The 14,434-nt window shown below is 38.4% G+C and overlaps 1 protein-coding gene across 5 annotated transcripts in view; it reads right to left on the bottom strand.

Annotated features, from left to right (window-relative positions):
- Positions 1–14,434, bottom strand: part of UBE3D (ubiquitin protein ligase E3D) — a 181,085-nt gene that overhangs the window by 77,818 nt on the left and 88,833 nt on the right. For all 5 annotated transcript variants that reach the window (XM_032152493.2, XM_058434914.1, XM_032152458.2 and 2 more), the window contains one exon: positions 1,429–1,567. In XM_032152493.2, coding sequence (XP_032008384.1) covers positions 1,429–1,567 — 139 coding nt within the window. The remainder of the gene's footprint in view (positions 1–1,428; positions 1,568–14,434) is intronic.

The following is a 14,434-nucleotide window of genomic DNA, read 5'->3' as shown; positions in this document are numbered from 1 at the left end:
CAAAATGAGAAGATGTTCTTTAAGGTCCTTTGAGACACCAGGATTGGAGTTGACCAACAGGCAGCAAATATAAATAGGCATGCTAAGACCAAAGACTGTACTCTATGAGTGCCTGAGGCTCGGAAAGAGGAAGAGCATCACAGAGACAATCCATGTAACAGATTTCCAAGAGGAGAGGAATGTAAATAAGATTGGAGCAGTTTTTTTCTCTCCATTTCTTGAGATATGATTCATAGGAAAATCCGCATCTTGTTTTACCACATAACAGAAGTACTAAGCAATATACAATGCTCCTGAAGTTTTCTTAGGATACATTAACAACCCTTCAGAAGTAGAAACAACCCATGTTTATTTATTTCTCAGCAACGTATGTTGTATTCCAATCAGCATCCGAGGGCTCGTATTTTCCCATTGTCAAGAGTCGCAGATACGTGCAATTACATATAGCAGTAATAGGGCCACAACTTAAGCTGCAAGTTAACATTTAATTCTCACTGGACACTCATTTGACAATTAGCTGACTGTGAGGGAGGTGGGGGGTCTTCCTGCTGGTCATCTTGCTGGCCAGTCTACATTTGCAGAACTGAGTTAGACTAGGAGAACAAATAAATATCCAGGGCAGTAGGGATGTGATAAGGGAGGGCTAAGGAGAGAGAGGGAAATGGCTCAGAAAGTAGAACCCTGTTAAATAGACCAATCCTGTTAAACATCCACTTGGCAATTTGACTTCAGACTAACAGCAGCAAAGCCACTAATAATGGTTAAGATTCCCAGGTCTCCTGCAAACTTGGGAGAAGGGAGGTGGCATTCACAAGTGTCTACCAGATCTTCTTGCCATTTCCCAGAGGCAAGATGGGAGCTGGAGAACAAAGCCTGGAGTTATAGAGCTGTGAGTTCTGCCACAACTAGACAATTACCTAGTCAATTCTGAGCATCTGTTTGTTCATTTATTTAAAAAGAGATAGACAAAGGCCTGATGTGGTGGCTCACGCCAGTAATCCCAGCACTTTGGGAGGCTGAGGCACGCGGATTGCCTGAGCTCAGGAGTTCCAGACCAGCCTGGGCAACACAATGAAACCCTGTCTCTACTAAAAATACAAAAATGTAGCCAGGTGCGGTGGCATGCACCTGTAGTCCCAGCTACTCGGGAGGCTGAGGCATGAGAATTGCTTAAACCTGGGAGGCGGAGGCTGCAGTGAGCCGAGATTACACCACTTCACTCCAGCCTGGGCAACAGAGAGAGTCTCTGCCTCCAAAAAACAAACAAACAAACAAAAAACAGATAGACAAAGCAATACATGCATTATGCTTGTTATGATTTGAAACTGGGGAATTCCACGGGCTATCTCCTGTGAAAGACAGGATCCTTGAAAAATAATTCCAAGTAAAACTGAGAAATCACAGCCTAGAAAAGAAGCCATTGCTCACCTGAAAGGAATTCATATGGCGAAGGGATGAAGGCAGATTGGCATTACTCTTTGATAATATCAACAGCAGCTCCAAGCAGGTTGCAGAGGGCAGGGTTAGCGGGTGGACGCTGATGTCACTTTCCCACGAGCTGACAAGTCTGGAACACACCAACACATTAACTTTCAAAAATGCATTATCATAATTATTTTAAAAATCTGATACGAAAGAAGAAAACTCAATTGTGAGAGAAAAAGGCAAAGTACAAAAACTAGAAATAAACTATATTAAAAATTCACAGAGAACATGCCCAAGACATTTTTATGGTGTTGTTGATATAAAGCAGATGGATCAGGCAATTTTTCAGGCCATCATTTCATATTCTGAAGTATACAGAAATGCAGTCTTAGTTGTGTGGGACCTGCTGGGGGAAGGGGTGGCAGAGAGACTAACGGCTAACACACTCAATGCTTCCTACTTTCTATGCCCTGTTCTACATGTAATCTCTTGTTTACCCCTCAGAAACCTAAGAGAAGGAATTATTGTTATCCCCATTCTACAGCTATGAAAATGGTTTTCTGAGCTGGATAGGCCCTTATGGAACATTTAGCTCAGTGATTTTCAAACTTTTAAAAAGTGACAGAATCCTTTTGTGAAAAAAAAAAAAAATCTTGTAACAGCCCCAACTTATAATACAAATAAAAGCGAAGCTGCTCTGTCTGAAGGGGAAAGGTTGGCAGGAGGCCTCTCTTCATCTTCCAGAGTGGCCCTTGAAGCATCTCTGCTATATCCTGCGGAACCTATTTGAAAATCCTTTCATTTTAGAGATCAGGAAACCAAGCGCCAGAGAAGTAAAGGAATCTGTCTGAGATGAGGCAATGTGTAGAAGGTGATATGGCTGCGTCTAGAATCCTGGCTTCCTGGCTCCTCATCTAGTGCTTACAGTAAAGGGAAACATCAAAAAATAATTATGAGAAAATAAAGTAATAAGAATAGCATGAGTTTTAGGTTTTCAACTTTTCTATTTACTTATTTCCTCTCTGATCTGCGACCAAAGTGTCTCTTATCACTAATTTTAAAGATATATGTATATAATATTTATATTGGTTTATATAAATATACATGTATTTTTTTTGCCACTTGTATAAACTTCTCTCTGAAAAGCGATCTTTAACCAAATCAGTGGTGAATAATGGAAACTTGGAGAGAATCAGTGGTTCAGGACATAATGGATTTTAAACACTTTACAGAACAAGTCATGGCAAATGGTTTAGATGTTTTATCAATCAGGTTACTTATTACGCTGACAGATTTCTGATGTGGGGTGATGGAGTTCACTCTCCTTCAGGTACTGGCCAACTAGTTGGACTGGAATAAGACACCGGTCCAGTTTTAGTGTAGGGGAGAATAGATCACCTCCACCCCCCTTTTAGCTCTTAGTAGGCTCTTCAGCTGGATCTGGGAGCCAAACTGACACCAGGCAGATTAACAAGAGAAAAGTCTACACATTTTATTAGTTTTACATGTACACGGGGATCTTTACAAGTAAGTGAAGTCCAAAGAAGTGGCCAAAGCAAGATGCTTTTATACATTTTTAGGCACAGAATGATGAGTATGAGGAAAATGACAGGACAAGAAAAAATCTGGCTAGAGGAAGTACATTTTCTAGGCGAGTCACTGGAGATATATGGTGTGGGCATGTGTAAAACAGATGGAAGACAAGGTAAATATGTTTATTCGGGTCCACTGCAGTCTCCAATTCCAAGTCTCTGTTGATAAGCGCTGTTTTCTCACCTTGGTATGGAGAGGGTGCCCCTCCCAGAGGAATCTTGATCGCTTGCTGCATGCAGGAAAAGACAAACCATGCCCTTTTTTTTTTTTTTAGAAAAACATTAAATTTTAATCTTTACATACAACTTGTCAAGACCCCTAACTGTTTTTAAAAAGTTCCCCCACCCCCCTCAAAATCTGTAGAGCATAATAAGTCTTGGCCTAAACTGACCTGATTTGTAAAATATCTTCCTCTGTGCACTTTTCCCTTCAGCCTGAGGCTCTTTGCTGATCTGCTCACAACAGAAGTAGCTTGGCTTTCCTCTGGGAGTACCACCAGCCCGCAAACCTAGAGTGTACTCTCCACCCCTGGGTCACAGAACTTCATTCTCCCCTGCTCTGTAACCCAAGGACCCTACAGCCTCTGAGGTCTAACACCCAAGCTCTTCCTTGCAGAAGAGCTGAGATGCTAAGGAGACCATTTGCAGCGTCATAATAAGCCCTTGATTTGTTGAGCTCCCACATGGCTTTCTTCAACCACCTGGCCCACTTCCTTCAACCACATTCCACTTTGGAATGCGTGTCTTTAAGGCGCCAAGTGATCTTAAGAATTGGCTCTGTTTCTTTGAATCCAGTGATCCAAGTTCCTATCTCAGTAGGACCTCCAAAAAAAAAAGATTGGCTCTGCTCCTAATGAATGTAAGCCCTGCCTTTTATACACCAGTTGTATGTTAGTGACAGCTGGATGCCAGTTCGCACCCCTTCAAGCACCTCACAGTCCCAAACAGGGTGCTCCTACGCCTCCCAGGGTCCTGTTAGTGGAAGAAAGGCAGCTCCAGGAAGTCTTCATCTAGCCTTCATGACGGGAAATAGTTAATCCTCTGGGAAATACGCTTGCAGTCCCAGGAAGTAAAGAGTTGTTCCTCCTTGGGGACATACACCGTCATCTTGGCAATTTCATTCACTGTCTCTTCTGTATACAGGAGCTCCTAGCTCAGGAAGGCATCCTGTCCACACAGCCTCACGAAACTCCAATTTCTCCAAAGTTTTCACCTCTAAATAATCAATATACCAATCTGACATATTTTGGGATGGCATGTCCTTCACTCCTTCATAGGCAAAGGCACATTTAAGTGTCTTTTCTGTGTTTAAAAAATTATCTTATATCGATTGACTGGTTTTGCTATTCTTTTTGCTTTTACTCATTATATAACATTTTCAACATTTCTCTGGAATGAAAATTAAAATGTTGCTGTCTTTTCCATAATTCAAACTTAGTGCTAGTGCAGTGGCTCTAAGCTCACTCTCCACCCACACCCCTTCCTCATGCTCTCCATAATCTACTGTTTTCTTACATATACAGTTAACTGGGCCTGGAAGGCAGTTATCCTTGCTGCTGAATTCCTATTTATCCTGTGAGACCCACTTACATATCATTTCTTAGAGATATTGTCCTGTTTCCTTTATAAGAACTTGCCTAATATCATACTCATATCACTTACATACTAGTAAGGCATTTGTAAGTGATATAAATATGGTATTAGGCAAGTTCTTATAAAGGAAACAAATGCCTTACTAGTATTCTTATTTGGGATCTGTCTATGTCTCTAATTCTTTCCAGATCAGACATGAGTGATTTCCTCTAACTTTCTCATCTTCTTTGGAAATAAAGATTTAAAAGTTGCCTCAATGTTGCTTTTCTGCAGACAGAGTCAGGTATTAACCTCTTACTGGCTAAAATAAATACCTTTTCAATTTTCCCACTGACATTTGTATGTTCAATAAAACAACTCAAGTTTTCAGAATTTATACCCCTGACCCCAACTCCTGCCACCCACAATAGGGTTCACTGAAGCTACTTTCATTCTGAATTTTTTTAAAAAGTGTGGTGAAGAGGTTTCTGCTTTTTCTGAATTGAATCTCTTGCCCCGGATTGTGAATGTTCCTTGGGAACTCATCAGTGAATCTCTAAGACCTATTCCAGGCCCATGATGCTTTGGACCTTCTCGAAATGAGGTAAATACTGTAGCCTGGACCATGGCCTACCATGGTAGAAAGCATCTCAAGACAGTCACTTTTTCACCATTTTCCATTCCTCTTTGGGCAGTAATATATTTGCAAGAGAAAGGGAAAATGGTAAATTATGCAAATAAATATTTTGAAGACACAGTTACTTAGTTAATTATGGCTATAACATGGTCGCCTTTAATTTTTACAAAATTACTTCAGTTTTGTAAGCCTAAGGCCTTAGGTTTCTTCTGACTATCACTTATCCTATGCCTAACACATCCAGGCACGAGGTCAGGCGCTTTGGTTATATTTGTTGTCTCTAATCTTAAAGCAGCCCTGAACGGTAGGCATCATTCATCCCTTTAAAAATAGGAAACCAAAGGCAGAGAAGTTAAGTGATTGTCCAACATCATGCAGTTAGCAAGAAGTGGGACCAGGATTCAATCAGGTCAGCCCGAACGCAAAGACTGTGCTATCTGCACCACACCACACTGACTGCTGAGGATGCTGTATATACTATCCTCTCCAAGCAAACCATATGTAGGAATTTAATAACTGAATCTGCTAATGCCTACTTCTTCTGCAAGATAACTCTTTGGCTTGCAAAATGTAGTTGAGTATTTTGATCTTTTTTTAAGAAGTTATTTGGTGGGCGGATCACCTGAGGTCGGGAGTTCGAGACCAGCCTGATCAACAAAGAGAAACCCCGTCTCTACTAAAACACAAAAAATTAGCCAGGCATGGTGGTGCATGCCTGTAATCCCAGCTACTCGGGAGACTGAGGCAGGGGAATTGCTGGAACCCGGGAGGCAGAGGTTGTGGTGAGCCAAGATCATGCCATTGCTCTCCAGCCTGGGCAACAATAAAACATAAAAAAAGCAAAAAAGATGCTAATTTATTTTGTGTGTGTGTGTGTGTGTGTGTCTGTGTCTGTGTCTGTATTACTTTAAAACTTGACTAGGAAAGGTAGTAAGATAGACAATGAAAAATACTCATGTTAGAGTAAGTGAAAATAACCACGTGATGAGGAAAAAAGATTAGGAGGCAATACATTCACGGTTGTTTCCACTACAGGAAAATAATAATCTGGTTTTTACATTTTCTTCTTTACACTTGTATTTTTCAAGTGTTATTTTTATAATCAAAAACAAGTTAATGTTATGCTGTTGGTGTGATTTCTGGTTCAGACAAAGGAACTTTTAAATGCTGCTTAAAAGTTTCAACATGCTGCTAAATGGCTATGGTACGACCTATCAAAAATGGACACTCAAATAGAAATAAAAATACATTGGCACCGCCTTGTCACTCACCAGCGAGTGATCATGGACAAGCACTCTGGAGCCTAATTTCCTCACAGAACCTTGGAGTCAGGTACAACCTGTCCAATGTACCAAACTATCAAAATTTATACAAAAGGACAGTGTTACAGTAATGATAACCACAGTCACAAAAAAGATACAATCAGTTATCATGTTAGTTTATCCATGTCTCTATGTGATTACAGACATTTGCATGGTATGTAAATCCAACATTGGCATTTTAAAATTAATCCTTAAAATATTCGGTGATTTAACAATTTTTATTCCCATTGAAGTGCATAAAGGAAAAGAGTGTTATCTTGATCACAGGGGCCAATAAATGATAGGAAAATCTCAAGCATGATCTTTACCATCTAAATCCCATTCTTTTCAATATTCCATGAACAAGGCAAAAGTATATTAGGCATTATTTAATTCCACCCAAAGAGATTAAAAACCCCAAAGGCAAATGACAGGGTAAGTTCTAGATATCTCAAAACACTTCATCTTAAAATAATTTGAACAATCTTATTTTTGAAATTAAACTAGCTAGGTCTAATATGGCTCAAATTTCTAATGTTCATCATCTTCTATTCCCACAGTACGTTTTTCATGAGTCTCAGGACTTATTTCTAATGTTATGATTTATAAACTTTCTCTGTAATTTCAGTCACATTTTAGGACATATGTTGATAAAGCCAGAGGTGTCACTTGCAATTCTGCCCATAACTCACATATTAGATTAGTCTTGGTTCTCTAGAGAAACAGAACTAATAAGACAGAGAGATAGATCGGGAAGTTTATTAAGGAGTGTTAACTCACACAATCATAAGGTCCCACAATAGGCTGTTTGCAAGCTGAGGAGCAAGGAAACCAGTCCCAGTCCCAAAGCTGAAGAACTTGGAGTTCAATGTTCGAGAACAGGAAGCATCCAGCATGGGAGAAGCAGGTAGGCTGGGAGGCTAAGTCAATTTAGCCTTTTCATGTTTTTCTGCCTGCTTTATATCCTGGCTGAGCTGGCAGTTGATTAGATGATGCCCATCCAGATTAAGGGTGGGTCTGCCTTTCCCAGCCTACTGACCCAAGTGTTAATCTCCTTTGGCAACACCCTCACAGACACACCCAGTATCAACACTTTTCATCCTTCAACCCAATTGAGTTGACATTCAGTATGGACCATCATAAATATCAATACAAATGTCTGTTGATACAAGCATTTTAAGAACCATAGGGCAGAATCTGGAACATTTCTGGTATTTCCTACAAAGACATCACAGACTATTGGACTTAAATCAGTAATCATCCACTATAAGTCAATAAGAAAGATACTTCAAAAGGAACAATGAACTAAACATCAATTGAAACTTACTTCTGTGATTTTTAAAGTACTGAGAGAGGAAAAGCTTTCCTAGGAGACCAGAACTGTCAGTCAGATGACCTTAGTCTAACAGACCAAAATACAAGTAGAGGACACACCATCCTTATTTCTAAACTTTTGCCTTGTCAAAATTCTCTAGAGAAGCAACTACGGCCTATCTATTTTCAAAGAGGCATTGAGAAGGGGAAAAAAGTCACTTTCTATCACTTCTAACAAAAATGGTGAAATTGAGAATGAATCAAACCAATCAATATCAAGAAAAGAACCTGAGTAAAAAGAAAGGTGATATAGTCTTCTAGGAAACATGGAGGTCGTTTAATGTAACACAGGTTAAAATGACAACAGAAATGATATATAACAACTCTACCAAAATTAAAATATTTAAAAGGAATCCAACATATTATTGTGTAGAGAAGAAAAAATGGTATGTATGAGAGAGCTCAAGATGAAAATATTTAACTTAAACCTCGTTTCTCATATTTTAGTAGATAATTTGAACTCTTCAACTCTAGGAGAACCTAAGAAAGCAAAGAGCCTATTAAAGATATTGAAATATTATGTTGCTTACACCTGTAAATTTTAGATGCTCACTTTTAAAGCTATACCAATGATACGTCCATCAATTTAAGCTCTTAAACTAGCAAAACAAGCAAATGGCAACAACTCAGTGATAGAATTTTTATAAACATTCATCTATTTAATACATAACCAAAATTTCAAAATTCTTATAAGCCACTCTTAGGAATATAACATTTTGAAACATCTAAATATATTGGAATGTCTGTTCTGATTAGCCATATTGACTGCATTATACTTAAAATATTTCAAAAGCATTAATTAAATAAAAATAGACCCCGAAAAAATGCACATACAAACTACTGTTTGTCCAAATAAAGTTCATTAAGTAATGAACAGTATCCACAAGAAAATTTTTCTTTGAAAATGACAGAAGAAAAATATGACCCTTTTAAATCACAAATGCCAAAATTGATCTTTAATTCTCTTTGAATTAAAGGGATCTTGAGAGAATTTAAGTACCCAATTCCTGAATGCTATGCCTTTCAAACTTTGCCCCTATGACTGCAAGTTTGTCAAGGTAAATCTCCCACATATCAGAAAGCATGGGGAAAATGGTTCTCATTTAAATAAGGTACCAATAAGGCAGTCTCAAAATTAAATGTATTACTTCATGCCAAAAAATAAGAAATTTTGTCTTTTATAAATGCTTGTATCATTGCAAGACAACAGTCACTGAGAACACAGAAATTGGACTGGGAACACTTTCATTAAAAAAGAGAACGGTGGCTCACATCTGTAATCCCAGTACTTTCGGAGGCCGAGGCAAGTGGATCACCTGAGGTTGGGAGTTCAAGACCAGCCTGACCGACATGGAGAAACCCCATCTCTACTAAAAATACAAAAAATTAGCCAGGTGTGGTGGTGCATGCCTGTAATCCCAGCTACTCGGGAGACTGAGGCAGGAGAATCGCTAGAACTTGGGAGGCGGAGGTTGCCGTGAGCCGAGATAGCGCCATTGTCCTCCAGCCTGGACAACAACAGTGAAACTCCATCTCAAAAAAAAAAAAAAAAAAAAAAGAATCCACCCTACAAACAAGCCTGTCAGAAACTTCATAATTAGAAGTGATATAATTAAGAATATAATAATTAGAAGTCTATCTAAAGAGGCCAGCTACTTCTTCAGATTTTAAAAAACTTTTCATTACGGAAAATTTCAAATACAAATACAAAAATAAGAGAGAAAAGTATAATGAACCCATGTACCCAAGACCCAGCTTCAAGCCATCATTCTCACATGGCCAACTTTGTTTCATTTGTATCTCCACATGCCTCCAACCCCTCTGAATTATTTTGGAGGAAACCCCAGACAACATATCATTCATTTCATGAGGAAATAATTCAGTATGTATCTTTAAATATAGATTCTTTTAAAAAGAATATCCACAATATAATTTATTACACTTTGAAAAAAGTAACAATTCTTTCATATCAGGTCTGTAGTTAGTGCTCAAATATCCTCAACTGCCTCATTATTTTTTTTACAGTTTGAGTTTGGACTAAATAAGATCCATATATTGCAACTGACTGGTATGTCTGTTAAGGCATTCCTCATCTGTATGCCACATATTGTATGATTCCATTTATATAAAATGCTCAGAATAGGCAAATCCATAAAGACAGAAAGCAGAGTAGGGGTTGTCAGGGGCTGGAAGGAGGAATGGGGAGTGATTGCTAGTGGGCAGAGTTTCATTTTAGGGTGACGGAAATATTCTGAAATTAGTGATAGTGGCACAACCTTGTGAATATACTTAAGAACCACTGAATTGTACCCTTTAAAAGAACAAATTTTATGGTATGTATATCATAGTTAACAAAAAAAAGAATTTGTGGAAAAATTAAATCAGCTCTAGGGATATCTATAGATCTATTCAGCTCTTTCTTATCAAGATGGATGAATGCTGAATGCACTGATTTAATTATGTAACAGCAAACAAGTAGAACTAGTAAATATTCCCAACAGAAACTCAAACATATTATGGTTGCTATTGTAATTAATTCTAGAAAATTTTTACTTGAAAACAAAATGTGAGACAAATTGGTCTCTATACTATGTAGTTCACCACCTTAAAAATATTTTTTTCGGCCGGGCGCGGTGGCTCACGCTTGTAATCCCAGCACTTTGGGAGGCCGAGGCGGGCGGATCACGAGGTCAGGAGATCGAGACCACAGTGAAACCCCGTCTCTACTAAAAATACAAAAAATTAGCCGGGCGTGGTGGCGGGCGCCTGTAGTCCCAGCTACTCGGAGAGGCTGAGGCAGGAGAATGGCGTGAACCCGGGAGGCGGAGCTTGCAGTGAGCCGAGATTGCGCCACTGCACTCCAGCCTGGGTGACAGAGCGAGACTCTGTCTCAAAAAAAAAAAAAAAAAATTTTTTTCATTTTTTTTATTTTATTAATCTTTTATTTCCATTCCCTGCCTCAAATGGGAAAATCAAGCCCCACATGATTTACTCTGTCAAGCTGGCATCTGCTTTCCCTCGTCCTTCATTTTTTCCGTTTTAAATATTTAAACCATTTCTTCCCACTTTTTGTTCTGAGATAATTGTAGAGCCATATGCATTTGTAAGAAATACAGAGATGCTGTCTATCCTTCACCCTGCTTCCCCCAATGGTAACATTCTGGATAACTACATCAACATTGATATAATTCACCAACCCTTTTTTTTTTTTTTTTGAGACGGAATCTTGCTGTCACCCAGGCTGGAGTGCAGTGGCGCAATCTCGGCTCACTGCAAGCTCCGCCTCCCAGGTTCACGCCATTCTCCTGCCTCAGCCTCCGGAGTAGCTGGGACTATAGGCGCCCGCCACCACGCCTGGCTAATTTTTTTTGTATTTTTAGTAGAGACGGGGTTTCACCGTGGTCTTGATCTCCTGACCTCGTGATCGGCCCGCCTCGGCCACACCAACCTTTTTTAAATCTCATGATTAAACATGCATTCATTTGTGTGTGTCTATGTGTATTTACTTCTAGGCGATTATTTCACATGTGCAGACTCGTGTGACCACATTAACACTGAACAGCCAACATACAGAACAGTTCCATTACCAGGATCTCTTAAGATAACTCTTTAGAGGCACAACCACCTCCCTTCTCCATCACCTCCACTCCCTACCCCCTGGCAACCACTAATCTGTTCTTCATCTCTATAATTTTGTTATTTCAAGAATGTTACATAAGTAGAATCATATAACACTTAGTCTTTTTTTATAACTCACCATAATTCCCTTGGGATTCATCCAAGTAATTGTATCAACAGTTCATTTTTTTTTCTTTTTTAAAAAGAGATGGGGTCCTGCTCTGTCACCTAGGCTGGAGTGCAGTGGCATGATCACTGCAGTTGTGAATTCCTGGGCTCAAGTGATCCTCCCACCTCAACCTCCTGAGAAGCTGATTCTAGAGGTAATGCACTGTTACACCAGGCTAAGTTTAAAAAAAAATTTAAGAGACGGATCACTACATTATCGAGGCTAGTTTCAAACTCCTGGCCTCAAGCAATCCTCCCACCTCAGTCTCCAGAGTAGGTGCAATTACAGGCTACTCAACTCCATACCTAGCTTTCATTCCTTTTTATAACTGAGTAAATTTCCATGGAATATAATCACAGTCGTTTATCCATTCATCTACTGAAGGACATTTGGGCTGATTTCAGTTTGGGGCTATTATAAATAATAGCTATGAGCTGCTATGAACATCTGTGTACAGGTTTTAGGGTGAACATTAAGTTTTCATTTCTCCAGGATAAAAGCCCCCAAAATGCAATTGCTGGGTCACATGATAAGCACATGCTTAAAAAGTTCTTAATTTTAATGTAATCAAGCTTTTGTATTTTTAAAGCTTACCACTTTGTGTCCTGTTTAAGAAATCTTTGCCAAATCCCATATTGTACTGCATTCTCCCGATCTTAACCTCCCTCACCTCTCCCTATTTCTCCTGCCCCTCACCCCATCACTGATCTCTCACTATCCACTGACCACTCTCTGCCCTCAAATCAACTGCTCTGGGACTAATAATTCACTCTCTTTAATGGCTATATAACACACCAAGGTGTGTATGCCTAAAATACTATACCTTGGTTATCTTTTCTCCCAGTTTTTTCCCTGCTATGAACAATATTACAATAATGTCCTTGCTTACATTTCTTTACATTCTGGTACTTTGATTTGTTTGGAATAGAATCTCAAGAGTGGTAATATCAGATTGAGGTGTATATGCATTTTTAAATTTTAATAGATATTTCTGGAAAGTCTGTACCAATTCACATTTCCACAACCAGTCATCAGAGTACTCTTTGCCCCATACTTCTGCCAACAGTGAACTAAGTTGGGGTTTTTAAAGTTTGATGGAAGTAAAATTATTCTGTGCTATTCATCTGGTTTATATTTGCTTAATTCTAGTGAACTAGAGTTTCTTTTCATATATTTGTTGGCTGTTTGGATTTGCTTTCTGTGAATTATATTTTAAAAATTTTATCTTATTTTCGAATTTTGTTGAGTCATTTGCAGAGATGCTTCATTGTACAACTTCAGGAATGCCATCAGTAGCCTTAATTATTAGGCCTTTTCTCATCAGTTTGTAAGCAATACTCAAAATCAAATTATAAATGGCAAAACATACAATTATCGCAATTGAAATTAGAAAGTAGACAGGAGTGGTCACTGTCATTGATTAACGTTTTCTTGTAACGGAGATGTTAAAATTAATTCCCTTTTCCCCTGGCGATATGACTGTTTTACTTAGAAAGCCTGAGAGACTGTGTTAACAACAAGAGTTAAGAAAATGTGCCCAAGATATTTATGTAAAAAGCAAGAACCTTTCTATTACACAGGGCAGGAGTGGGGGTGGGGGTGGGGTGGAAGTGAAGCCTAAAAACACTAAGGAAAAACATTCCTCTTTTACAATAAGAACATCACTATAAAAATACTTAGAGAGAGGCCAGGTGCAGTGGCTCACGACTCTAATCCCGACACTTTCAGAGGCCGAGGTGGGCGGATTGCTTGAGCTCAGGAGTTTGAAACCAGCCTGGGCAACATAGTGAAATCCGTCTTTACTAAAAATACAAAAAAGTAGCCTATCATGGTGGCACATGCCTGTGGGCTCAGCTACTTGGGAGGCTGAGGTAGGAGGATCCCTTGAACCCAGGGGGTGGAAGTTGCAGTGAGCCAAGATCGTCCCACTGCACTCCAGACCGAGTGACAGAGTGAGACCCTCTCTAAAAACAAAACAAAACAAACTTAGAAAAGTTAACAAAAAAGACAAAGAGCTACAGAAATTAGACTATATAACCTTACTCAAGAACACAAAACAAGACATGAAAAAATGGAAAGATACACTTAATATAATAAAAGTATCAATGGTCCCAAAATTTATATTTTAATTTAATGTAATTTCAGTTAGAATCCTAAAGGGGTTGGTTTTCATCAGAACTGGATAAAATAATATTACTTGCAAGAACAAACGTTTGAAAATGACCATGGTAAAAAGAATGCCGTAGGCATATTTGCTTTCCAGGCACCAAAACATATAATAAAACTAATGTAATCAAGTCAACATGGTGTTGATATAGAAGTAGACAAATAGTTCCATGGAACAAAACACAAAATCCAAAAATAGACCCTAATGAAATGTAACATATTTCTATGGTGTTTACTCATAGTAATATAATAGAACATGATATACTATTATATATATATATAATTATATATAATAGAACATGATACAATACAATAGAAATGATATACTATTACAATTTGAGGACAGAAAAATTGATTATTTATTAAGGGTGATAGTTCAAAAAACCACTCATCTGGAAGAAAATAAATTTAAAAACCTATCATATCATTTTCAAAAATAAATTCAAGATGTATTACAGGCATATATGTAAAAATAAAATAAATCTTGCCAAAAACTCTAAAAAACTACTACAAACCCAAATCTATAAGGGTTTTATAATTTTAAAAAATTGTATTGCTAACAAAAAAAATTTTAAATCAC

Source organism: Hylobates moloch, unplaced genomic scaffold (assembly GCF_009828535.3).
Source record: "Hylobates moloch isolate HMO894 unplaced genomic scaffold, HMol_V3 SCAFFOLD_2, whole genome shotgun sequence".
Taxonomy (NCBI): Eukaryota; Metazoa; Chordata; class Mammalia; order Primates; family Hylobatidae; genus Hylobates; species Hylobates moloch.
Note: the sequence above shows the minus strand (reverse complement) of the source record. Positions and strands in the feature narration are given on the sequence as shown.